Source organism: Emys orbicularis, chromosome 11 (assembly GCF_028017835.1).
Source record: "Emys orbicularis isolate rEmyOrb1 chromosome 11, rEmyOrb1.hap1, whole genome shotgun sequence".
Taxonomy (NCBI): Eukaryota; Metazoa; Chordata; order Testudines; family Emydidae; genus Emys; species Emys orbicularis.
In genome coordinates this window covers 39,165,942-39,193,933 of record NC_088693.1, presented here as the reverse complement: position 1 = coordinate 39,193,933, position 27,992 = coordinate 39,165,942, and the positions used below count along the sequence as shown (strand labels likewise).

At 41.4% G+C, this 27,992-nt stretch overlaps 1 protein-coding gene across 3 annotated transcripts in view; it reads right to left on the bottom strand.

Moving 5' to 3' along the window:
- The window catches only part of GORASP2 (golgi reassembly stacking protein 2), a 36,830-nt gene extending 13,084 nt beyond the window's left edge, over positions 1-23,746 (bottom strand). For 2 of the 3 annotated variants that reach the window (XM_065413235.1, XM_065413233.1), the window contains exons 1-9: positions 23,589-23,746; positions 14,598-14,678; positions 11,708-11,911; positions 7,064-7,150; positions 6,307-6,437; positions 5,102-5,234; positions 4,855-4,978; positions 3,770-3,856; positions 3,202-3,288 (exon numbers count right to left, since the gene is read on the bottom strand). In XM_065413235.1, the coding sequence (XP_065269307.1) occupies positions 3,202-3,288; positions 3,770-3,856; positions 4,855-4,978; positions 5,102-5,234; positions 6,307-6,437; positions 7,064-7,150; positions 11,708-11,911; positions 14,598-14,678; positions 23,589-23,651 (997 nt within the window). In that variant the 5' untranslated portion in view covers positions 23,652-23,746. Of the gene's footprint in view, positions 1-3,201; positions 3,289-3,769; positions 3,857-4,854; positions 4,979-5,101; positions 5,235-6,306; positions 6,438-7,063; positions 7,151-11,707; positions 11,912-14,597; positions 14,679-16,442; positions 16,480-23,588 lie in introns of all 3 variants that reach the window. The other variant, XM_065413234.1, reaches the window with a different exon arrangement.
- Positions 23,747-27,992: the final 4,246 nt, after the last annotated feature.

Sequence of the window (27,992 nt, the reverse complement as noted above, 5' to 3'; positions counted from 1 at the left end):
ACAGTCTTTTGGCTTTTTTAACCTTCTTAACATGTGGGAATGGTTTCAAACAGTAGCGCCCTCATTTCCCATACCAAGCACCCGTTGGGTTGGCCATTTAAAATGGGTTTGCAATGTAAAAGGAGGGGCTGCGGTTTCCGGGTTAACATGCAGCACAAACCCAACTAACCCCCCTCCCTCCCCACCCCCAATTATTGGGGATGATCACTTCACCCCTCCCCCCCACCGCGTGGCTAACAGCGGGGAACATTTCTGTTCAGCAGAGCAGGAAGGGGCACCTCTGAATGTCCCCTTAATAAAATCGCCCCATTTCAACCAGGTGACCGTGAATGATGTCACTCTCCTGAGGATAACAAAGAGCGATAAGGAATGGATGTTGTCTGCATGCCAGCAAACACCGGGACCATACGCTGCCATGCTTTGTTATGCAATGATTCCAGACTACGTGCTACTGGCCTGGCGTGGTAAAGTGTCCTACCATGGCGGACGGGATAAGGCAGCCCTCCCCAGAAACCTTTTGCAAAGGCTTTGGGAGTACATGAAGGAGAGCTTTCTGGAGATGTCCCTGGAGGATTTCCGCTCCATCCCCATACACGTTAACAGACTTTTCCAGTAGCTGTACTGGCCGCGATTGCCAGGGCAAATTAATCATTAATCATTAAACACGCTTGCTTTTAAACCATGTGTAATATTTACAAAGGTACACTCACCAGAGGTACCCTGTGTGCCCTCAGGGTCTGGGAGCACGCCTTGGGTGAGTTCGGGGGTTACTGGTTCCAGGTCCAGGGTGATAAACATATCCTGGCTGTTGGGGAAACCGGTTTCTCCGCTTCCTTGCTGCTGTGAGCTATCTACATTATCTTCATCCTCATCTTCCTCGTACCCCGAACCCGCTTCCCTGTGTGTTTCTCCAGTGAAGGAGTCATAGCACACGGTTGGGGTAGTGGTGGCTGCACCCCCTAGCATGGCATGCAGCTCCGCGTAGAAGCGGCATGTTTGCGGCTCTGTCCCGGACCTTCCGTTTGCCTCTCTGGCTTTGTGGTAGGCTTGCCTTAGCTCCTTAATTTTCACGCGGCACTGCTGTGTGTCCCTCTTATGGCCTCTGTCCTTCATGGCCTTGGAGACCTTTTCTAATATTTTGCCATTTCGTTTACTGCTACGGAGTTCAGCTAGCACTTATTCATCTCCCCATATGGCGAGCAGATCCCGTACCTCCCGTTCGGTCCATGATGGAGCTCTTTTGCGATCCTGGGACTCCATCATGGTTACCTGTGCTGATGAGCTCTGCGTGGTCACCTGTGCTCTCCATGCTGAGCAAACAGGAAATGAAATTCAAACGTTCGCGGGCCTTTTCCTGTCTACCTGGTCAGTGCATCTGAGTTGAGAGTGCTGTCCAGAGCGGTCACAATGAAGCACTGTGGGATAGCTCCCGGAGGCCAATAACGTCGAATTCTGTCCACACTAGCCCAATTCCGACCCGCTAAGGCCGATTTTATCGCTAATCCCCTCGTCGGAGGTGGAGTAAAGAAACCAGTTTAAAGGGCCCTTTAAGTCGAAAGAAAGGGCTTCGTCGTGTGAACGTGTCCAGGCTTAATTCGATTTAACGCTGCTAAAGTCGACCTAAACTCATAGTGTAGACCAGGCCTAAGGAAGGTTGTGGAATCCCCATCACTGGAGATTTTTAAGAACAGGTTAGACAAAACACCTATCAGGGATGGTTTTAGTATACTTGGCCCTGCGTCAGTGCAGAGGGATGGACTAGGCGACCTCTCAAGGTCCCTTCCAGCCCTACATTTCTGTGATTCTGTATGTTTCATCCCTAACCAATTTCATATTCATGTGCATGTATAGGCCTTAAGATCTCAGTTCCACTGTAACTTAATATGCATTAAGTACATTTCAGACCACAGAAATTTAGTGATGGGTTGGTTACATTTTACTTTTACTCCTAATGTCCAACTGCAGTTAAAAAAAAAAAAAAAAAATAGGATGAACTCCTGACCCCACTGAACTCAATGGCAAAACTCATTTGTTTCAACAAGGCTAGGATTTCATCAACATTTATTGTAGATACAACTGTTCTCTGAAAATGCAGATACTACCAAATAGGGGGATTTTCAGGTATTTATAGTCCAGTCCCAGTTTGCCAACCCACGACTCCCTCTTTATTTAGATTACGCCTCAAAACTCTGTTCCACAGTGACACAGAGTGCTAGGTACAAAGGCCTGAGTCAGCACTCTTCACAGCAGCCCAAATTAGGCAAAGCCTAATTTGTGGGCCCAGCAGGGCAGAAAGGCCAATTAAGCTATTAGGCAAGAGCCCACAACTAGGCACAGGAAGGAAGAGCACAGGGGGGAAGCAGGCAGTAAGAGGGAGAGAGAGATTGCACTTCTCTGGTTGGGAAAGGTCTTATGTATGCTATGAGGGTGGTGGGATGCAACTGTATATAAACTGCACAGGGATTGAACCAGCAAAAAGGTCTCTGCATAATTTGTGGACTGAGACAAAGGCAGGACCAAGGCAGCCCTTTTACACACAGTTCAAGAGAGTCAACATTTAAAAAACTTAATTGAAACATCAAATTGAGCACATGTACCTTGTCCTCCCTCATCCCCTCTCTTCCCTACTGGATGTCAGCCTCATTGGTCACATCATGTCTAAAATTTGATTGTACGGTGTTCAAGGCAAAGGCCATACAATCCCCCCCTCCCTCCATTATGGGTCTAGCACAATTATAAGCGCAGAAGTAAAAATCTAAGTGAACAGCAAGTATGGTTTATCTAGATATAGAAATGTAGGGCTGGAAGGGACATCAAGACATCATTTCATCCATCCACTCATGCTGAGGCAGGACCAAGTAAACCTAGATCATCCCTGACAGGTGTTTGTTTAACCTGTCCTTAAAACCTCCAATGACAGAAATTCCACAACCTCCCTGGGTACCCTATTCCAGTACTTAACTATCCTTAGAACAGCATTACACCTTAATGCTGTTAGAACACATTATGACAATGAAAGGGACAAGTTACTCCTATATTCCAGTTAGACAAAATGACAGAAACTGACATAAAATGGATAAACAATTTTCTTAAGAATGGGGCCAAAAAATACAAACCACCTCTTTCTCCCCATCATTCTATACTATCTTGAATTATTTTGTTTCTAAAACGTTTGAGCTTGCTCAAATTTTCACTACTCACCTGGTAATGTAGTTGCTGGGTTAACTGGTGGCACTGAACTCAGGGACTGATTTACTTGTGGTGGCAATAATGGTACTGTTGGGACACCTAATGAAAGATACATGAAAGTATATACCATTATTTCAAATATGTCCAAGTATGCAACATTCCAACCCGCTTCCTCACACAGTATCTCTAAGAAGAGCTTATAGGTAGGGCCCTACCAAATTCATGGTCATAGGATTTAAAAAAAAAAAAAAAAATCATAAATTTCATGATTTTAGCTATCTTAAATTTCACAGTATTTGGGGGCGGGTGTGTGTCACAAGGCTATGGGGGGGGGGGGGGACGACGCTGTGGTACTGCTGCCCTTACTTCTGCGCTGTTGCTGGCAGTGGCATTGTCTTCAGAGCTGGGCAGCTGAAGAGTAGTGGCTGCTGGCTGGCAGCCCAGCTCTGGACAGAGCTGCCATTAGTAGCATTGTAGAAGTAAGGATGGCATGGTACGGTATTGCCACCCTTACTGCTATACTATCTTGAATTATTTTGTTTCTAAAACGTTTGAGCTTGCTCAAATTTTCACCACTCACCTGGTAATGTAGTTGCTGGGTTAACTGGTGGCACTGAACTCAGGGACTGATTTACTTGTGGTGGCAATAATGGTACTCTTGGGACACCTAATGAAAGATACATGAAAGTATATACCATTATTTCAAATATGTCCAAGTATGCAACATTCCAACCCGCTTCCTCACACAGTATCTCTAAGAAGAGCTTATAGGTAGGGCCCTACCAAATTCATGGTCATAGGATTTAAAAAAAAAAAAATCATAAATTTCATGATTTTAGCTATCTTAAATTTCACAGTATTTGGGGGCGGGTGTGTGTCACAAGGCTATGGGGGGGACGACGACGCTGTGGTACTGCTACCCTTACTTCTGCGCTGTTGCTGGCAGTGGCATTGTCTTCAGAGCTGGGCAGCTGAAGAGCAGCGGCTGCTGGCTGGGAGCCCAGCTCTGAAGGCAGAGCTGCCACCAGCAGCAGTGCAGAAGTAAGGATGGCATGGTACGGTATTGCCACCCTTACTTCTGCACTGCTACTGGCAGGGCGATGCCTTCAGAGCTGGGCACCCGGCCAACAGCCGCCACTCTGGCCATCCAGCTCTGAAGGCAGCACAGAAGTAAGGGTGGCAATACCATGACCCCCATGAAACTCACTTTTAAGTTAGAACCCTCAATTTGAGAAACGTTGGTCTCCCCTGTGAAATCTGTATAGTATAAGGTAAAAGCGCACAAGACCAGATTTCATGGCCCGTGATTTTTTGTTTCATAGCCATGAATTATAGGGATTCAATGTTTCTGCATTAGCATTTTATGCCATGTTTATAAGATTTTACTATGAGTAATTTTGAACCCTGGTGTTAGCAGGTTTGAAGACACTCACCTTACAGTGAAAGTACATTTTACCATTGGGCTATGATGTGAAATATACTAAGCCCTATTTTTTGGGAAATGGTTTTGGGAGACGCAAAGGGAAGAAGTGAACTCTGGAAATCATATACATTTCTACGAACACGTTTTCTCTTTGTGAAGTTAACTGACAAATCCATTTTTCTGAATTACAGAAGTCAATAAATTATGAATGCATTTCACAAGTGAGGTTTTTTAATACATACCTGTACTGAGAACACTACTGACTGTCGTAGGGGTTGAACTAATGGACAGTCCTGACACACCCTGTTCAATTCCTGTTGTTCCAGGCGGTAATGTGGATGGGGGATTAACTGAAGACAGTTGAACCTTACAAAAATGAGAAGTTAGTGTTAACAGTTTTTTGTTTCACTGGAATCCACAAAAATGAAAAATGTTAGTTATACTTTCACAGTTATGATTTTATCAGGCACAAAAGAGATTACAACTTACCTCTGTAAATCCATCTTTGAGTGGACTGATGGGTGCACTATGCAATTGCCCAGGGAGAGAAATTTTCTTTCCCTCTTCAAATGGACGTGTAGGTATCCGATGTAAATACCCATAGCCAATACCACATCCTAGGCTTTTAAAATATGAACATTTAAAGGTTAGACAGAGACAGACCAGTCTGAACTTGGTACATGCATAAGCCACCATCACCATAGACCCTACACTAAACAAACAGCACAGAACAACCTTGCCTAACATGAAAAGGACTCAGTTCTCGGATTCCCAAAAAACACAAGAATGGTGTCTTGAACTACAGCGAGACACAGAAATGTGTCCACCAATAGAGCTGCAGGCACTCAGCAACCACAGGACAGTTCCCCCTACAGTATTTTTTCCCCAAGGGCTTCCTTTGTGTAATCCAGTTTTAAGTGACAACTAATGAGGCTTCTATAACTTCCTTTGGGGGATTGGTTTACAATATACCATAAGCAAATAGCTATTAGAAAACATAGCCAATTACCTGCAAATGGCTCAAGATGTCATAATAAATCTCAAGATAGAATAAAGCCTTGTAAATCACTATGTGCCCATTGTTATAGGGAAAGTACTAGAGTGTACACAGTCATTTTTCTGAGGAGAGAAACACTCTCACTAGTAGATTATACTTATTACTTTGAACCTCTATAGCTTCTTTCAACCACTAATATCACTACCCAACACCACAGGTGTTCAAAAGATTTAAAAACTATTAGAAACATAGCTAAGCCTCAACCACACCCTTGTAAAATAGATTTACAGATGAGGAAATAAGGTACAGAACTTAGTTACCTGCCCAAAATCAGAGTAAGTCAGAGATACAGCTGAAAATACAACCCAGGTACATCAGCTGCAGTCTTCTGTTCTAGACACTATATGCTTTAGCATACTATACAGTATCAAGATTTCAAGTCCAATGCACTAAGCATTCATAAAGTTTTATGAACTTTTAAACGAGCTAATGTGAGTAACTACAAAAAACATGGGGCCTCTTACAAACTAATTTGTATGTAAATCACCACTGCACAGTTTCTTATTAACGGTAATACTCTTTGCGGCAGGAATTACCTTTTCCTCTGTTTCTACAGCATCAAGCATAGTGGGGACCTAATCCTGAATGGGCTAGGTGCTGCTGCAAAACAACTATTTGGTATGTTGAATTAGCTTACCTGCCTTCTCCACCCCATGCAGAATTGGGGGTAATAATCACCTCTCGACAATTATCCGTGTCTGTGTTGTACACATAAAGTTTTAATGGTTTTCCTTCGTGTGTTTCAATAAGAGAGAACAGATCTTCGGACTGAAAAAAATAGGAACATTGCAAATTGGTTAATTTTTTTAAATAGTATTTTAATTTTAGAATCTAAAAAACCATGGAAATTAGTATCTCATAGGCTCCAATGCAGAACTAGCAGAGCCTGGCACCTCTGAGGTATTTATTGCAGGAGTGTGTGTGTGTGTGTGTGTGTGTGTGTGTGTGTGTGTGTGTGTGTGTGTGTGTGTGTGTGTGTGTGTAAAAATAAAATTTCAATATACTCCACAAATAAAATAGTTTATCTATATTTTCAGACTGAAAAACTGAGAAGACAAACTACTACATTTGGAATGATAACTCAGATTTCAAATCAAAATTAAAAAATGAAAGTTTAAATCATATTTTACTAGTTTAAATTTCTAATAAATATTTCAAATTATTTTTAAAAAGTGTAAACTAATCCCATCTTATTATATGAAGGCATTTTAAACAGCATTTTTTAACTCTAAAGTTATATTTGTGTACTCAGAAATGTAGACTTGCTGTGCCAGAGCTCCTTCAACTAAGTGGCAAAGAACTTCTATTAGCAGAGGACACTGAGAAAGTTGGGGTTAATATTAATATTGCTCTGGTACTCTGCTTCTTGTAAATGAAATTCAAAGTTATATTACCTCATTCATGACAGTATCTGCTCCGATGACATAGTCACTATGTGGTCTAAGACCTGCTAGTGCAGCAGGAGAATTTGATTCGACTTCCTAGTTTCAAGATATAAAATTACAAAAGTTAAATATCCTCAAAGTATTAGCAAACACAGTAATAAGCCCCTTCCCAAACTTTGAGTTTAAAGGAATTAACACACACAAAATGTAAAATGTTCCAAATACTTATTCTACATTTAGTCCCATTTTAAAAGATACTGTAAGATATTCAAAATTCCTACTACAACAGTACATATACAAATATAAGATTTGATAAGATATCCCACAGACATATGGATCTCTGTTTTGTCACTATTTTCCCCTGCCACACACAATGCTTTGACTCCAGTCTTCAAGCTGGAGGATGTGGTGGAGAGACCTCAATATTTATGCAAAAATGAGTATTAATTATAATGTAGTCTTACAATGTTAGGTCATTACAAACTAGATTGCACCTTTATTGAATTTTAGGATGTAGTTACAACTATGTTATACTATCGGGGGTAGCAGTGTTAGTTTGTATCCACAAAAACAACGAGGAGTCCGGTGGCACCTTAAAGGCTAACAGATTTATTTGGGCATAAGCTTTCGTGGGTAAAAAACCCACTTCTTCAGATGCATGGAGTGAAAATTACAGATGCAGGCATTATTATACTGACACATGAAGAGAAGGGAGTTACCTTACCAGTGTTGACAGGGCCAATTCAATCAGGATAGATGTAGTCCACACCCAATAATTGATGAGGTGTCAATGCCAGGAGAGGGAAAGTTGCTTTTGTAGTGAGCAAGCCACTCCCAGTCCCTATTCAAGCCCAAATTAACGGTGTTAAATTTGAAGTAAAAAAACAGACTTCAAAGAGAAACAGCAGAACTAAAATTCATTTGCTAATTTAACACCATTAATATGGGCTTGAATAGAGTCTGGAAGTGGCTGGCTCACTACAAAAGCAACTTTCCCTCTCCTGGTATTTTCACTCCATGCATCTGAAGAAGTGGTTTTTTTTTTACCCACGAAAGCTTATGCCCAAATAAACCTGTTAGTCTTTAAGGTGCCACCGGACTCATTGTTTTTATGGATACAGACTAATTCGGCTACCCCCTGATACTTGTCTCCTGGCATTGACACCTCATCAATTATTGGGAATGGACTACATCCACCCTGATTGAATTGGCCCTCCTCGTTGTTTTTATGTTATACTATGATACTTGAGAAAACGTTACTGGATACAAGCCAAGTGAGAACTTATTTATGACCCTTGGACTGCAGCCTGACAGTCTGGTCTATTTGCCTTTGTTTTATGAATTGAAGGATGTGTATAGGTGTCAAATGGTAGTTGTGTGTTGTATGGAATTTTCCACAGGCATCTTTGAATTCAAGTAGTAATTGCTGCAACTGGGAAAACACCATTTACTTGAAGAGGCAAACCTTACCACAGAGCAGGATACTTCTTTGGTATAAATCATCAATGGGCAAAGAAAGTTTTATCCCTAACGACATTTCTTGCAAATAGTTGGTCCTGACTTCAAAATGGTGTTAAGAGCAAAAAACAAAAAGGTCATGAATAGGGATGTGTTATCCCAGTCATAAATAGGAGTAAAGTGGGTTTCTTTCATAAACTCACTAACATCTTCATTTTTCAAATGTAAAAGAACATTTATGGCTGGGAAATATTTTACAGAAAATGTTACTTATAACACGTTTCCACTCAAAAATAAAAAATCTTGTAATTCTTTAGATGATTAGAGTGCATGAGCCTCTTTCAGATGTATATTCACAAATATTTTCTCTAAAGTAAGCATCTAATGTCATAACTTCCTAATGCAATTGTTATGTGAATAGGAAATGGTTACACACCAACACAGCAAGGTCAATTAATGCTTAATTACCTATCTAAGAAACTATTTTAAAATAGAAATTTATATTGATGCAGTATTTCAGCAACTCCTCACCAAACAAGAATCACCTCTTCAAAGACTGTGGAGAAAGGACAGCAACTTAGTAACTCTTCTAGTTTGAGGACAAGGTGGAAGAGGTGATATATTTTATTAGACCGACTGCCGCTGGTGGAAGAGATAAGCTTTTGAGCTTACACAGAACCAGACCCGAAGAAGAGCTCTGTGTAATCTCGAAATGTTAAGACCACTTTAAAAGCTTTTTAAGACCAGGTGCATTGAACTTTTTAAAAACAGAATTTCAATTCCTGTTGAACCCTAATGAAACTGAAGAAATCTCAGAAATAGAATTAAAAAAAATAAATAAAACCTCTAACATGAAAGGTTATCTAAGATTCCTGCCACAAAAAAACCACAAGCACTTAGAAGTGTGCTACATATTCATTAAAGGGACTGAATGTTCAGGAGCTGAGGGTGTCAACAAAACCAACTCATGAAGCCATTGAGTCAATATATTTTAGTCCAACCCAGTCCTAAAGAGGTGCACCTTGGCCTCCAGTAAAGCTATGACAGGAGAAGGGTATAAAACTCTTCTCTGCTCTCATCTAAAACGCACACATTCAAACACCTTGTCTCTACAAGCAAACTGCCACAAACCTAACAAGAACAAAAGAGAAGACTCAAGAAAAAGAAGTCAATGACAACATCCCCAAGACTTCAACAAGGAAGTTAAAACACTGCCCAAATAGTTAGATTTAAAACTCCTGTAAGGATTTGATTGAGATATTGAAATGCTATTGTCACTTAAGACATTAACAATTTCTCCTGCAAGCCCCATAGTTTAGACCATGTATTTCAGGACAGGAGCTAAATGTTGGTAAATAGAGAAACAGAGTTTTAAATTTTGATTTAAGATTAATATTCCTTAGTTGTCCTGTATTAAGGCAGCTCCTTAAAATAGCTTCTTCAAAGCAAGAGATTTAAAAATTTGACTTCCTAGAGTTTGGTTAAAATTGCTTACTTAACCTAAAATGATTTATAAATTGGCAATCAATAACCAGACAGGAAGCAACTGCCCTTAAGAACATTATTTTGCCCATTTATAAAATGTTTTAGTAATGTAAAAATATACCAAGACTGGACTCCCAATAATTTTGGGACATAATATGGTGGTCTTAACTTTCCAAGAATAAAAGCACTCCAGAAATAGTTTTAGCTCAAAGGTATGATCTTTGGATATGTCTACACTACCCATGTTACAGCGTGGCCATGGCAGTGCTGTAACGTAGGCAGTGTAGTTATGCATTATCGCCGGGGGGGGGGGGGGGGGGGAAGTTTGTTGCGCATGGGGTGTGTTTTTTTCCACATCCCTGAACGACAAAAGTTTTAGCGCTGAAAGTGGCAGTATAGACAGCCTTAGTTTAAAGCTTTCCACGAAGAGATAACAGAAATAACTGTTTCACATTCATGTTTCTTTTCCTTTCTTTAATAAAATAATGGTATAGTAGATCACAACTTTTATATCAGTCAACAATGTGATACAGTTGTGAAGAAAGCTAATACTCTAAGATGCATTAACAGGAATGTCACACATAAGATACAGGAAATAACTGTCCTGATCTACAAAGCACTCGTGAGGACTCAAATGGAGTACTGTGTTCAGTTTGGGCACCACTCTCAGGATATGAACAAACTGGAGGAGAGGTATAAAATTATAAAATAAAGATTAGGAAACCTGAGCTATGAAGAAAGGTTAAAAATGCTGGGCATGTTTAGTCTTGAGAAAAGGAGACTGAGGGGGGACCTGATAACTGTCTTCAAATATATTAAAGGCTATTATAAAGAAGATGTTGATCAACTGTTTTCCAGGATCACTTAAGGACAGACAAAAAAGTAGTAACTGGATCAACCAGCAGCAAGGGAGATTTAGGTAAGATATTAGGAAAATCTTTCTAAGGCTGTGTCTACACTGCCACTTTCAGCGCTAAAACTTTTGTCGTTCAGGGGTGTGAAAAAACACACCCCTGAGCAACAAAAGTTTTAGTGCTGAAAAACACCAGTATAGACAGCACTTTATCGCCAGGAGCGATAAAGGTACCACCGCTCACTCGGGGTGGGTTTTGTTTTGTTTTTTAATTGCCAGGAGAGCTCTCCCTCAGCGATAAAGCGTGTCTACATTGCCCATGTCACAGCACTGCCACGGCCATGCTGTAACGTGGGTAGTGTAGACATACCCTAATTGTAAGAATAGTTAAGTACTGGAATAAGTCACCAATGGGAGTTTGTGGAATCCCTGTCATTGGAGGTTTTTAAGAGCAGGTTAGACAAACCCCGATCAGGGATGGTCTAGGTATATTTGGTCCTGCCTAAGTGCAGGGGGATTGATGAGATGACATCTGGAAGTCCCTTCCGGTCCTACATTTCTGATTCTGTGACTTTGCTTACTTGTAATTGCGGTGACTACTAAGGTATGCAGAAGAACCCCTTTGACTAAAATAGTGGGAGCCACATCCCTAAGTTGGCCTACCATTTCTTGTTTCTCTAGACAACCTTTTTTAGTAATTTTGGAGATAAATTACTTGGCACTGAATAGCTAGCCTTCCCACTCCACAGTGCATGTTTGTTATTTATTTTCAGCTAAAAATTAATAATAAATGCAATATGATAAGTTGTAGGCAATGACTTTTTACAGTAGATCAGCCTTTAAAAGATTGTACGTACCAATACATGCCACACATTTTCGTTGGCTCCATCGAAACTGCAGAAACGAATACTCACTCCCAGCAGGCCCTGTCCACCCCACATATTACTGGGAGTTACTGATGTTTCTCTCAGTTCCAGCGTTTTGCTACTGTACACTTGCATTTTTACAGGCTTTTCAACATTTGCTTTCAACAGATCCTTGAGTGTGTCATTGTCTTTATTCTGAAAGTACACATACAAATTACTTTGGTTTATAGTGTTTAACAAAAGAAGTGTTCAATTTTATAGTACCAAGTTTGCATTTCAAAGGTCATACAGAGAACACCGAGATTAGGAAGAATTTATTGGATTTCTCTACAGTGGCTTTCATATTAAAATTTTTCAATTCCTCAGAGTTTCCTATCAAGTAATTTCCTTAACTTCTATATTCACAGTAATAAATATACCTAAAGTTTTGTCTTGATTTTTACACACACAAATCACCCAAACATAAGCAATTCAACATTAAGGAAATTAATTCTTTGCGCTTTAATGTGGTAGGAATCTAGCATTGGTAAGCAATGATTTGTCTTATGCAGTACATAAACATAACAGGGTAAGTAATTATTAAGCTTCCAATCACTTTGTATACAAAAGTCTTTAACTGTAGGGTTACTTTTTGTTTGCTCTAGAAGTGCAGAGTGAGTTTCTTCTGGACTTGTGAAAGTAAGCAAGCTTTCACAATAGACATTTTCTAGATAGACTAATGTTCCTATAGGATAGTGATATTCAGAGTGAGGCTTTCAAGCCACTAGTGGCTTTTTAATGTCTCCTGTGGCTTTTTGTAGCACATGATATTAAAACACTGATTTAATTATTAACCAATCAGAATGTTTTAATGTTATTAACAAATTGTAGTTGATAAAATAATACTTGGTCAGTCATTTTGCTGTGAGAATAATTATATATAATTGCATTTATAATGTATATAATTATTCTCACAGCATAATGACTGACCAAGTATTTATATATAAATAAAAATGATTTCCCCATCGTACTGTTTAAATATGAATATATATAGCATAATAAATTAAACAAATTCACATTACTGTGACTCTTTTGGGTAATGCGGATTGCTAATTTGGCTCCTAAACCACTTAGGTCTGAGTATCACTGCTATAGGATCTGAAACAGTCCAAGTAATCTTACATTAATTTGTTTATTCAAAAACCATATAGAACACACTACTGAGCCCAAATCTAGCTCCAAATTTTAGCTCTTATTTAGTTGCAAAATAAAAGCACTGGAATCCAAAATGACTTGGCTTAAAACAAATGTTTTTAAAGTTTTTGGGAAAAGAGTTGTTCCATAATTAACAACAGGATATTGCAAATAGCAATTCAATAGCCAAAAGCTAGCCCTTCCAGATGTAAACAATAATCCAAATATGCAAAGTAACTATTCCAGACATTTAGTTCAAGGCTGTAAAATGTTTACATTTACAATACAATGTTAGCATATGGTGTCCCTTTGCAAAAACAAGCCTTGTGGTTCAGAAAACTTTCTGAATTATATTTCCAGTTTACTTTGACTTCAAGTGCCTATTTTCTTTGCTTGCATTGGACCTACATAGAATGCAACCAGAACTGCACTTTGATCAAAGAAGCTCCTTGTTATTTCCCCCATAGGCTTAGAAGTCTTCTGTGCTGAAAAGCCTGTGTAGATGCAGTTACACTATCCTGCATTACAAACCCTGGAAGATGTGGCTCTAGTAAGGCTGCCCTCTCTCTCCTCTTAGAAGTTCTGATCTTCAATCACCTGCTATCTCAAAGTCAGAGAGAAGCACCTGTGCAGTTCTTCTTTAGTTATGGCAGCAGCATCAAAACAGTGCACAAGATTCACTTCCGTGATTGCAGAATGCATAAGATCTTTTCTGTGGAAAGTTCCATTTACCCAGCGTGTCCCACAGGACCTGTTACCCTCTCTGGCAAGTGGCCTGTACCACATGGGAGGTGCCAGGATCAAATTACAGATCTGAAAAAGTGAGTTCAGGTACACCAAGTATTCTTATATCCCCCCTAGTTAAACTCTGCTCTGGCAGAGTTTGAGGAGTCTCAGTGAGATGTAGCCAGGCCTTCCTCTTCCACCCTGCCAAAATCCAGTGCCAGAGGGACTCTAATGTATGTTTCACCTATTCTCCTCTCTACAGAAGATTCAGGATCTGTTAAAATGGGAAGGGACCCTGCCCTCAGAGGGGGGAAGAGAGAGAGAGAGCTTGGATCACTGAATTCTCCTTCATTCCTGTTCGATAATATTTGCATGTCAAGATACCAAAGTTCAGCAGCTTTGATCAGGGTGGATAAAAATCAGTGTTTTCCAAAAAATAATTTAAAAAAATATATAAATCAAAATGGTGATTGGAAAAATCTAACATACTAAAATGTACAATTAATAGGAATGTGAAAATAATAAGCTATATAGTTGTTTAAATAAATGTATATTGTTATTATGCACCCTCCCCGGTATCACAAAGATGTACCAAATCTAGTGTAAAGGCTCTATTTAGCTGTAAATGAACAATGTTTCAAAGGTTATGTCAATCAACAAGAATGCACCTTTCTTTAGAAAATAACTGAAGTACAAATGGATGATTAAATGGATGATTTAGATGGAGGCTTTCTACTTAGCGATTTAAATCGATCCACCCTGGTTTTGATCAAGACAAATGCTGTTCTCCAGTTTAAGTTTTGCTGAAAGTCAAGCTACTGGGTAAGTGACTCAAGACTAACTTTTTAAATATTTAGATTTGCCAATTTAGATAAAACAATTCAAGTAAAATATGAACTCAAAGTTTAGCAAAAACAGATTCTCACAACAAAAACTTATTGTTTACATGCAGCTAGACTGCTACAATATGCAATGAACTTACCAATCTCGAACCATTAATAGAAACAATAAAATCAAAGAATGGCTCCAGTCCAGCCCTATGTCCTGGTGAATTTTCTTGTACCTATCAAAAAAGTTATAATAGAAGGGGATTTAGTGGAAAAATTACAATTCTATGGGTATTAAAATTAAATATCTTGCAACGCTGGCTACAAAAGTGCCATGCAAATGCCTGTTCTCCCTTTCAGGTGACATTGTAAACAAGAAGCGGGCAGCATTATCTCCTGCAAATGTAAACAAACTTGTTTGTCTGAGTGATTGGCTGAACAAGAAGTAGGACTGAGTGAACTTGTAAGCTCTAAAGTTTTACATTGTTTTATTTCTGAGTGCATTTTTTCTATATAACTCTACATTTGTAAATTCAATGTTCACGATAAAGAGATTGCACTGCAGTACTTGTATTAGGTGAATTGAAAAATACTATTTTTCTTTTTTACAGTGCAAATATTTGTAATAAAAATAAAGTGAGCACTGTACACTTTGTATTCTGTGTTCTAATTGAAATCAATATATTTGAAAATGTAGAAAACATACAAAAATATTTAAGTAAATGGTATTCTATTATTGATTAATCGCGCGATTAATCACAATTAATGTTTTTAAATCGCTTGACAGCCCTAGTTTTAATAGTTTATAATATAACCTATGAGTCTCGCTTTAGGGAAGTAAAAATACTAATTCAGGGACTCCCTGCAACATTCCACTGCCTCCCTCATGCACCCCCCATGGTATGCCAGGGACTCTGAATGACCCTTCTATTCCCCAACATACCAGGGTTCCCATTCTCCTACCTTGTTAGGGGTTCCATGTTCCCTCATACCAGGGTGATGGGTCTCCCATACTCTCCCCCCCACCCCCAGTAGTTCTGGGTCTCCCATGCCAATAGCTCTGCATACCCTTCACTGCACTCCATACCAGAGGACCCCAATCTCCCCCTGCCAGGAGCTGTGTAGCCCCTCATTCCCCCATGTCTACCATTCCCTCCTCCTCCACACCAGGGTCGTCTCCCATTCTCCCAACAACCAGGGATTCTGAGTGCCCCCCAGTTCTTCTTCCCCCCAATGCCAGGGGCTTTGGGTGCACTCCCATTCTCCACTTCCTCCAGTCTCATATTTTGTCCTCTCTTTCAGGATGTCAACTTTTTAAAAACTATTGGGAGGATCAGCAGAGATGACACTGGGGGTGATTGTGGTGGGGGTAATTATGCAGGAACGTGGTTATGGCTGTCAGCAGCCAGTTCTTTGATCTACAGACAATTACAAGTTTACTCAAGTTGCTGAGCTCATTTCTCCACACTACGCAGAAGCCTCTCTGTGATGGTGATTAACTTTTTATTATAAGGGTATTGTATGACAGAATGGTCAAGATTTTCAGTTCTAGATTTTTAATGTTAGGCTTCTAAATCCATATAGCTACACCTAAAACTGTCTGATTTTCAAAGGTGTGAAGTCCTTACAGCTGTCACTGACATCAATGGGAGCTGTAGGCACTCAGCACCTTTGAAAGTCAGGCAATTTATATAGGTTCCTAACTTTGGATTGGGAGCCTAACTTCATGTACCCAAGTTTGAACATTTTTGTTCAAATCCATGGACTGTAAGTCACATTAAGTAGCAGAAAGTTTGAATTGACTTTTACAGGGAACCCTGCTAAAGTAGTATCCAGTTTATCACCTGCAAGACACAAAGTAAAGCAAAAAATTTTGTAGCTATGTAGGCTGTAATAAAACTATTATGTATTGCTTGTATTAAAAGCAATTTTTCAGAGCTGATAGAGTCAATTTTATCTCTGCCAGCTTTTTTACTGCATAGTACACATTTTTTACTTACATGGTACACATTTTTATTGAATTCCTTTATGAAACACCTAATTTTCAAGAGAAAAAGCTTCATAAGTGAATTGATCTAGAGGTTTTAAGAAAATAAATCCCCATACTCAGCACTGAATTTCATTCGAAGTACAGTTCATACAGACTGGCCTTTTAAAAAGTGACTTTCTATAACCATCTATTTGCTGCCTTGCTATAAGAAAGCAAAGAAGCGTTGGGGAAAAAAAAAAATAGAAAGCTCTTCCTAACCCCTGGGAGTATTTATTCTCAGATTCCGTTTGCACCAAGGCAGGGAAAAAAGTACTCTAATATAGTAACCTGTAAATCACTTGAGGCCAACTTAAATATCTTTATTTGCTACAAAGAAATTGGTTGAATCAATACAACCACATATCCAAATTGATTACTCGTGCAAGGATACCGAGCAACTGTAATAAAATGGAGAGAATATATTATTTTCAGACATTTACTCTCCATTTCATCTTGAAAGTGCAGAAATGAATACATAATCAATCAAAACAGAAAAGACTACTGCCTTAATTAGCTAAGTGCACGAAAGAAATTAGAAGCCTGACACTGTTTCCAGGGAAAAGACACAGTAGGCATTCCAATAACAAGACAAACATTACTGGGGAGAGGTTATAGAGGTAAATAAGGTTGAATATTGTCAATGTGAATGGGGTTAATAAATTAATAAATCTAAGAGCATGTTATACAATCAGCAAATACAAAGCTAATGGCAAATGTGAGGAAGTTTCCATTCCTAGAGGGCATACCAGAGAAGAGAAATTTTCCAACAAAAGGTTGGTTCATAAAGCATACTTGGGAAAATATTGCTGAGTTTAATGTTAACACAAGGAAATTTAACCCAAAGTTAACTACCGTATATACTCGTTCATAAGCTGAATATTTTTGGTAAAAATGTGACGCACCAAAGAGCGGGGGTCAGCTTATAAACATGTCTACACCAAAATTTGATGATTTTAACCTTTATGGAATCATTGAATTGAATATCTAATACAGGGATCGGCAACCTTTGGCATGTGGCCCGCCAGGGTAAGCAACCTGGCGGGCCGGGCCGGTTTGTTTACCTGCCGCGTCCACAGGTTCGGCCGATCGCGGCTCCCACTGGCCGCGGTTCGCTGCTCCAGGCCAACGGGGGTGGCAGGAAACGGCGGCCAGCACATCCCTCGGCCCGCGCCGCTTCCCGCCGCCCCCATTGGCCTGGAGCGGCGAACCGCGGCCCATGGGAGCCGCGATCGGCCAAACCTGTGGATGCGGCAGGTAAAAACTGGCCCGGCCCGCCAGGGTGCTTACCCTGGCAGGCTGCATGCCAAAGGTTGCCGATCCCTGATCTAATACATTGTAGTTTTGTTTACCTGGAGCGTCTCCGCGGCCACAGGGAGCTAAGGGGCTCCATGCCTGCAGACGCTCCAAGTAAACAAAACGTCCTGACCCACCAGCGGCTTACCCTGACGAGCCGGGAGTCAAAGTTTTCCAACCCCTGAAATATAGGGTCGGCTTATGAAAGGGTTATACAGTTTTTGCTATTTTTACCTATCCATTTTGGGGGGTTGGCTTATAAACGAATGGGCTAATGAACGAGTATATATGGTACTTTAAATTATAACAAATTTATCACATTTGAGGATTCTCTCCTCCTCACCACAAAAAGAAAAAGTTACAATATAATTTTTAGTTTTAAATTTATATTCCTGGACAGCCCTAGAAAGACAACCCCCGGCAATGTTTCCCACTTAGCATGCATATGAACAGATCATTTCCCCCCTCTTGTGCTTGAGTATTCAATATATTCAAAGCCTATATTTCTTTTTCCAGGTTTTTCCAGGGATAGCTCAGTGGTTTGAGCATTGGCCTGCTAAACCCAGGGTTGTGAGTTCAATCCTTGAGGGGGCCACTTGGGGATCTGGGGCAAAATCAGTATTTGGTCCTGCTAGTGAAGGCAGGGGGCTGGACTCGATGACCTTTCAAGGTCCCTTCCAGTTCTAGGAGATGGGATATCGCCATTAATTAAAAAAAAAAAAAAATGAAAATACGACATTAAATATAGCAGAATCGGCAGGAACCACCATAATGAAATACAAAAGGCATTTTAGATCATCCAGCCATTCCTTTTCCAAGGATGCATACTCCAAATACTTTTCCAGTCTAGTTTGAAATGGCCTGAATAATGGTGCTTCTATCAGTTTTCTTGGGAGATTATTTCATAGTCTATAGGTCTCACCATAAGGCAGTTTTCCCAGATACTAATCTTAATATTATCTTCGCTTAATTTCCTCCCATGACTTCCAGTCAACCCTTAGGGCCATTCTAAACAATCCATTGGTTTGTTTGGTTTAACATCCTTCTAACTTTTCTTCCTCTTTATTCACCCAAACTACATTTACTTTCTTTTGAACCACCCTCATAAATTCATTCCATCATTCTCACCAACACTATCATTTTTTGTTTCTCTCTTCTGAATTTGCTCCAATTTGTCAACATCTAATTGAGACAAAGCTGTCTACAGTCCAGTAGCCAAACAGATATAGTTTCACGAGGCAGTATTCCCACCCTATCTGAACTGAATCCATAACAGAAGGCACCTATAGTTCAGCTTTTCATACTTTGCCCTCTTTTATTTAAAAAAAAGAAAATTTGAGCTCAGGGAAGATAAGTTAACAAGAAACACTTAACATTTTAGGTCTCTGCAAGCTGGTCCATGCAGGCAGACCCAATGAAGTCAATAGGGTTATGCCTGCACAAAGCTCATTGCAGGATATGGGCCTTAAAATATTCATTTTAGAAAAAATATTTCAAACAGAAAAAGCTCTTCAATATTTCTTGTCACTGTATAGTACACATCTGTAACTAAATCATTCCATTACTGTTGTGAAAAGCTTCCATTTTATTTTTCCTACACGGCATTAACCTAAACTCCCAACTACACAGAAACATGGAGAGAGGTTTCATTCAATCCTGAGGTCACGTGCTATTTAAAGAGATTTTTTTTTTTAATACAAGTTTGACCACAGTAGCAAAGAAAGTATATTATGGTGTCTTCAGAAGAAGCTACCAACCGAGAATAAAAATGTGAGAAATACAAAAATCATGTCTGCCTGAGCCTATAAACTGAATTTACAGTGATGAGACATCCATATTTATGCCAAACCTCATTATCCTGAATTTCTGACATGCCTCTACAGATAACATTACATACATTAAATTTTGCTGTTTGAAGATACTATAACAAAATTGAATTAAAATGAAGAGGTGTCTACCTGATTAGAAACAAAACATAACATGTCACACTTAAACAAGAGTGCAACTCCAATAACAAAGTGGATTATACCACATGGATGACAAACGGTCAACAATTTGTTCGTGTTCTTTAATCAGAGGGTAAATTAACCTATGAACTAATACTGATCTTGCAGTTTTAGAGATGTATCGTACTAAATTGTGCCTGATAATTATACTGTGCCCTTCACTTAGGCTGATTCTAAAGCATGTCTCTTTTTTAAAAAGAATGATTCCATATTGAACATACCAGTTTTCCTCCTCTCAAATTCCAACCACCTCTGGCATGAAACACAGCAGCCTTTCTGTACTGAAATACTAAATTGTTTCAGTAGGAGAAATGAAGCATACACCCACTTGAATCCTGCATAGAAAATTTTAGGTACACAGAACACAATTACCCATATTGAGATCTGGCCAGTGCTCCAGGGGATTTTCATGAGAAAAAGAAGATTCACAGTTCTTCTGCAAGATGACCCTGGCTCAGCACAGTATTCAATATATACTTCTAGAAACACTTCCTTTGTACTGGGGCACTGGCTCAGTACAAAATCACCAGCCTGTAGGATGAGTTTATCTTGGATGCTTCTAAGCTAAGTATGGTTAGCAATATGGGAAAGTTACATGAGATCATATCTAAATGTGGTATGGCTGCAGGCCATATATATAGTGAAAGATATCAATGGATGATACTCCAATCCCTTCTGATTTATTTTTAAGGGTATACTCCACAAGTACAATGAATACAAGGAAGTCCCCTTTATATCAGTCAGGAATTCTATGAGTCTCTCATATACTAATTACCCGTAACTTTCAGCATCTCTGAATTTCTCCCCTCTATGGAGAGAGTGGAATTCTAATAAGACATGGTACCAAAAGCAAGCATACCATGTGTACAAAAGTGATGCCCCTGTTGCTACTGCCCATGGTAGGGTTCTAAAGTAAGCTTTCCCAAAAATCCTAGTAGTGAAAAGCCAAGTTTGCTTTCTTATCTATCACTAGCTAGCATTTGCCTGATAAACTTCTCACACCCTGTGCATCGTAGCTACTTATTGTATCAATGTTCATAGCACAACTCCTCCAGCAAACAGATACAGGTGCTGCGCAATGTACCAGGTAGACGGTTCAAAAGCCATCTTCAGAACTACCCCATGTTTCTGGTACACCCTCTACAGTGTCAATAGTTCAGTGGAAGATTGTATTTGACCACACTGATGAATATAAACAACAAAGGTTTTTGGGGGGGGGAAAAAAGAGGAGAGAAATATGAAGGGATACTAAGAAACTGCAACTGTAGCTGTAGTTATCCAGAGTTTCCCTCCCTGCCTGGAAGATACAGATTGTATAACAAAGTAATTCCTGTACTGCTTTCTCACCATTTTCCTCTCTGCACTTTCCTTAATCTGCCAGAGCCTATATAAATCATATTACTAACAAATCAATTAAATTTTAAAAATCAGTCAATTTCCAAGTATCTGATAAACCCATACAAGCATAATCTAAACCACAACAGCTAATCAAAACACAGTGATCAGAATTATGGAAGAAAGTCACAAATTTGCCCCTTTATCAGAAACTCGATGTATTAATCTTTAGAACTGTGCGTAATTATTTGAACACTAAGACAAGCACAATACCATGGCAGGAAAGGACAAGTGAAGTCAGAGTAAGGCCACCCACCCTCCTTAAGCTTTTTAACACTACCATCCTTACAAGTGCCTACAAATAGACATAATAAAAACATCAACTTTAAGGGTAAGTACTGAACATCTGTCCCCATGCCAACTGGGCTATGAGAAGAAATAAGCATATTCAGCCCCCCCCCCCCCCCCCCTGTGGTCATGGCATATCCAGCCCTTGTGGTGACTAATTTGCACTTCTCTACTTGACAATTCAGCATGCAATATGTTGTTGATGTCACAACAACTAACGAACCTCACTGGAGCAAAAAGCTAGCCTAAAAGGGAACAGCCAAGTGGAAACATTCTGTTTTAATATTTGGCATGTTTTGGACCAGGCAGTTGTGCATTATGTTATAAACTTTCCCTCCTTGTCCTTCCATCTTCTGAGATTAATTCCTGTCCTCAATTTACAGTGGTACCTTGAAGATATACATAAGTGGACCGTGTGTCTTTGCCCTCCCCCTTTCCCTTATTTATGCTATGTAAATTTGGCACCTCTAATTACTATGTGTTGTCCAAACTATAGTATGCTCTCGTGTCGTCTGTTTAGTTTACGTATTACTTTACAGAGAAAATAAAGACTGTTGTTCTCGCCTAAAGAAAGGAATAGCCTTAAATTGTGAAGAAAAGAACATTATAAAAAGGCTAGAATTAAGGGAACAACAATTAGTAATATACCAAGATTCCAAGCTGTATAAATATCAGAATATGTCTCCACCGACTAAAATGTGATAACTAAAATATGGAACTTGATGAAAAATGATACAACGTTCTGGGGGTGAGTGTTTAAAATAGACAGTTTTCTTCCCTTATGAAAACAGGGCCTTTTAAAAAAAAGTTTTCCGCCATTGCTCATTCTGCTTCAGCTCCACTGGTGTTTACAACATTGAGAGCTCTTGGACACCAACCTGCTGGTGTTTTTAAACATTGTGTTAATTAGACCTGGCCTGAATAGGGCTTTTGTGACAGCATTAAAAATGCCAGTAGCACATCCACACTAAGGCTTCTAACATTATCAATAGTGAAAAATACTTAGAAAGGTTCCCTAATGCAAATAGGTCTTAAAGGCAAGATGTTAGCAATCTTGATCTAATGAACACCTTCTAAAACTCTAGTCAAGACAAATTAGCATGTTCTAAAGTACAGTTTAACTAGTTGAATTAAAGCCTGGGGGAGCCTAGGGTTCACTGCGACCAGCTAACATATTAGAACGAGAGTTTAAGATTTTAACACAGTAAAAACATCTTTTTTTTCCTGTTGTAGGCATGGTCTATGCCCCTGAACACAACCCCAAAGGGAGCATAACACCATACATTGCTTACACAATGAAGGACAAGCAAGGGGTAAGTGGTTAGTTGTCCTGCCAATAAATAATAATAATATATGGAAATATACCTATCTCCTAGAACTGGAAGGGACCCTGAAAGGTCATCGAGTCCAGCCCTGATTTCACTAGCAGGACCAAGTACTGATTTTGCCCCAGACCCCTAAGTGGCTGAACTCACAACCCTGGGTTTAGCAGGCCAATGCTCAAACCACTGAGCTATCCCTCCCCGTCTACAGATGTATCGTAGATACAGTATCAAGACACCAGAATTTATGAAGTTACATCGTTTACTTGTATAACTACAGTTTTATTCTTCCATTTATTTTGCAGTAATAGAAAGGACACTGAGTTCTCAAAGAATGAAAAACTGGGTACTGCCTGTCACCGCAGATGGCTTTTTGAACATTTGTAATATCAGAAAAGGTAGATGCACTTAATATTGCTGAAGCTGGACATGGACAAGCCATAACAAACCCTAAGATTGGGGGCAGAGTTATCGCCACTTTTAAACAAACACAACGCAGTTTTTGCGCCAGTCCCGCTGGCTCCACACACCTGGGCCCGGAGGCGGGCGGGGGAGACGCGAGGCAGCAACTCACAGAGCCAGGCCCAGCGCCGGGGCCGCCCGAGAGAACCGGGCACGGGGGGGCCGCCCTCCCCCTGCAGCTCCGGCCACCTCCTCCCGCCCAAGGGGCCAGCGAAGCCAGGCCCACACGTGACAGACGCCCGCCCGCCCGAACCCCTGCCCGGAGCCCGCCGGCCCGAGCGGCGCGGCTGCAGTTAGGCCCCTGGGGGAGGCGGGCCCGGCCCTGCGGGCTGCCCCCGGCCCGGCGCGTACCCGCAGGACATGGTAGCCCTCGGTGCCTCCGCCGGGGATGTCCACGCTCTGCGAGGCGCCCATGGCTCCGGCCGGCGGAGGAGGCGGCGCTGCTCCTCACAAAGCGCCGCACTAGGGACGTGGCACTCTCTCCCTCAGCCCCGCCCCTGTCGGGGAGGCGAGGCGCGGGGGATGCTGGGAGTCACAGGCACCAGCCATCGGCTCCCGGGACAGCGCCACCTGCTGGGCCTGGCGGGCAGCAGCACCCGGAGTGGGGACGAGCTGCGCGGTGGTTTGCTGGACAGCCGGAGCGTCACCACCCTCTTCCCACCTACGGTGGCCGTCGCAGGACATCCCTGTCACGGAGCAGCGCGTCCGCTAGCGCTGCCGGAAGGAAGGGGCTGCCAGGGCTGAACTTCGGCCTCCCCTAGCCCCGCCCCGGGGTGGAGTGTCTCCGCCCGCACCCCCCACGCTCGCAGCATCAGCTCTGGCGTGGCAGTGGGTGGCCCCCGCTTCTCTCACCGGCCACCACCGGGAGGGGCAGAGGGGCGGGAACGGAATTTGGGCACCTGCCTGCACCCCCCAGCCCGCTTTGCTGGGCTCCTCAGGCCGCCGCATCCCACCGCCCCCTCCCCCGGCCCGGGACCGCCCCCCTCGCTGCAGAGAGAAAAGTGACGTCGAGATACGGCATGACCTTTCCCGGCCGCCGCGCTCGCCTTCCCGTTCGCCCCTCTCCTCCTGGCCCGGCTGCATAGGGTTCGCCTCTGCTCGCTTGCAGGCCCCCCAGCTGCCCGTGACCCCATCCCAACCCCTCTCGCTGTGGCTCTGTCTGCACAACACACACGGTTGGGCTCTCCCAGCTCTCCTTGGCCGCACCTGCCTCTCCAGCTACCGCCCCAGCTCCTTTCTCCCTTTCATCTCTAGCTCTCATGCCGTGCCCTCCCTGCGCTCTCTCTCTCCAGTGCTAGCCTAGACGCTCCAGTCCAGCTTCCACCCCGGCATTCTGCGCCGAAGTCTCCGAGGCCCTCTTGCTGGCCGCAGCTCTGCCTAGTTCTCATCCTCATCGGCTTTGACAATGGAATTATTGTTCCAGGAATTTTGAGTCTTTGTGTAATGCAAAGTGGAGTGGCACCGTGGCACCAGTAGCAAAAGCCATGCTGTAGACATATTTCTTCAGCACCCATAATTGTGCTAGGGCCCTTACAGGAAAAAAGAGAAGGTGTGGGCCTTGCCCAGAACATTTTACAATCTAATTTTAGATGTGATATGACCAATCTAGTCTAACATCTAATAGGGAGGAGATGGGGAAGGACAAAGTACATGTGCTCATCTTGATGTTTAAATTAAAAGTGTTTTTTAAAATGCTGGCTCATGTCTTGCTTGTATTGTGAAAAAGAGTTTTGAGGAGTAATCTAAATAAAGGGAGTAGTGAGTTGGCAAACCAGGATTGGAAAAGGATTGAGCTCCCAAATATCTGAAAATCCCCCAGTTTAGTGGTATCTGCATTTTCAGGTAACAATTATATCTGCAATAAATGTTGGTAAAATATTAGCCTAGTTGAAATAAATGGGAGTTTTAGCATTGACTTCAGTGGGGTCAGGAGTTCATTCTAATTAGCGAAACTGCAGTGAAAAATCAAATTAAGTTTGGACATTTAGAATAAAAGTAAAATGTAGTCAACCCATCATCATAAATTTCCATGGTCTGAAATTTACTTAATACATATTAAGTTACAGTAGAACTCAGATGGTAAGGCCTATAGATGCACATGAATATGAAATTGGTTAGGGATAAATTGTTCACTTATAGAATCATAGAAATGTAGGGCTCGGAGGGACCTCAAGAGGTCACCCAGTCCATCCCCCTGGATTAAGGCAGGCCCAAGTATACTAAAACCATCCCTGATAGGCGTTTGTCCAACCTGTTCTTAAAAATCTCCAGTGATGGGGCTGCCTCAACATCTCTTGGTAACCTATTTCAGTTCTTAAACTATCCTTATAAATTAGAAAGTTTTTTCCTAATATCTACTCTGTACCTGCCTTGCTGGAGATTAAGCCCATTACTTCTTGTCCTGTATTCAGTGGACATGCAGAACGATTGATCACTATTGTCTTTATAACATCACTTAAATGTATTTGAAGACTGTTATCAGGTCCCTCCTCAGTCTTCTTTTCTCAAGACTGAACCCTTTTTTAACCTTTCCTCTTAGGTCAGGTTTTCTAAACTCTGTATCATTTCTGTTGCTCTTCTCTGGAGTCTCTCAAATTTGTCCACATCATTCTTAAAGTGTGGCACTAAAAACTGGAAAGAATACTCTAGCTGAGGCCTCCCCAGTGCTGAGTAGAGCAGAACAATTATTTCCTACACCACACTCCTGTTAATACATCCTAGATTCAGAATATTAGCCTTTTTTTGCAACTGCAACACATTGTTGGCTTATATTCAATTTGTGATCCACTATCATCTCCCAGATCTTTTTCTATAGTATTACTACCTAGAGAGTTATTCCCCATTTTGTATTTGTGCATTTGATTTTTTCCACCTTATGGGCATGGCTACACTTGCGAGTTAGAGCGCATTAAAGCAGCCCAGTGCGCTCTAACTCATGACACGTCCACACTGGCAAGGCACATAGAGCGCTCTGACACCACGGCTACAGCGCTCCTGGTAATCCCACCTCGGCGAGTGGAATAATGTTTGATGCACCCCCGCTGGAGTGCCACGGCACCAGTGTGGACGCCCTGGTCTGTTAATGCGTTCTGATCGGCCTCCAGAAGTGTCGCACAATGCCTGTTCTAGCCAGCCTGGTCATCAGTTGAACTCTACTGCCCTGCCCTCAGGTGACCAACTGTCAGACCCACCCTTTAAATTCTCTGAGAATTTTGACAGGTTTCAGAGTAGCAGCCGTGTTAGTCTGTATCCGCAAAAAGAACAGGAGTACTTGTGGCACCTTAGAGACTAACAAATTTATTAGAGCATAAGCTTTCGTGGGCTACAACCCACTTCTTCGGATGCATATAGAGTGAAACATATATTGAGGAGATAGATATATACACATACAGAGAGCATGAACAGGTGGGAGTTGTCTTACCAACTCTGAGAGGCCAATTAAGTAAGAGAAAAAAAAAACTTTTGAAGTGATAATCAAGATAGCTCAGTACAGACAGTTTGATAAGAAGCAAGTGTGAAAATACTTACAAGGGGAGATAGATTCAATGTTTGTAATGGCTCAGCCATTCCCAGTCTTTATTTAATCCTGAGTTGATTGTGTCTAGTTTGCATATCAATTCCAGCTCAGCAGTCTCTCGTTGGAGTCTGTTTTTGAAGTTTTTCTGTTTTAAGATAGCCACCCGCAGGTCTGTCATAGAATGGCCAGACAGGTTAAAGTGTTCTCCCACTGGTTTTTGAGTATTATGATTCCTGATGTCAGATTTGTGTCCATTAATTCTTTTGCGTAGAGACTGTCCGGTTTGGCCAATGTACATGGCAGAGGGGCATTGCTGGCACATATCACATTGGTAGATGTGCAGGTGAACGAGCCCCTGATGGTATGGCTGATGTGATTAGGCCCTATGATGATGTCACTTGAATAGATATGTGGACAGAGTTGGCATCGGGCTTTGTTACAAGGATAGGTTCCTGGGTCAGTGTTTTTGTTCAGTGATGTGTGGTTGCTGGTGAGTATTTGCTTTAGGTTGGGGGGTTGTCTGTAAGCGAGGACAGGTCTGTCTCCCAAGATCTGTGAGAGTAAAGGATCATCTTTCAGGATAGGTTGTAGATCTTTGATGATGCGCTGGAGAGGTTTTAGTTGGGGGCTGAAGGTGACAGCTAGTGGTGTTCTGTTATTTTCTTTGTTGGCCCTGTCTTGTAGGAGGTGACTTCTGGGTACTCGTCTGGCTCTGTCAATCTGTTTTTTCACTTCAGCAGTGATGACATCTTCATAGTGGAAGGTAATCAGGATGCACCATGACACCTGGTACTGTGAGACTGGCTGATAGCTAAAGTTTAAGTAAAGGGTTTATTAATAGGTGTGGAACATTTTGGATGATACACACTGATCAAGAATGACATTTTGAATCAATCTTTTTCTGGGAATGAATCGCCTTGTAGACATAAACAAGATAATGGTGTAGATTCTAATTTCAGAGGCACGTGCAGTGACCCATAGCTCAAAGAAATCTTTTTCGGTGCTTGTTTGTGTAGCAGTAGTCCCTTCGAGCCAGTGAAGTCTGCCATACATCTACGATTAGAAAGAATCTAGCATTTACACAACACTATGCTACCTGTTCTTCCCCAGGGACTGTGTCTTGATATGGCAAGAAGGCTTTCATGTCCCCATGCCACTGAGAGTTATGCTGTCTGGGGTATAACTCTTGGTAGGGTCACCTGTGCCAGCCAGTTTGAAAGGTAGGAGCCAGACCCTCC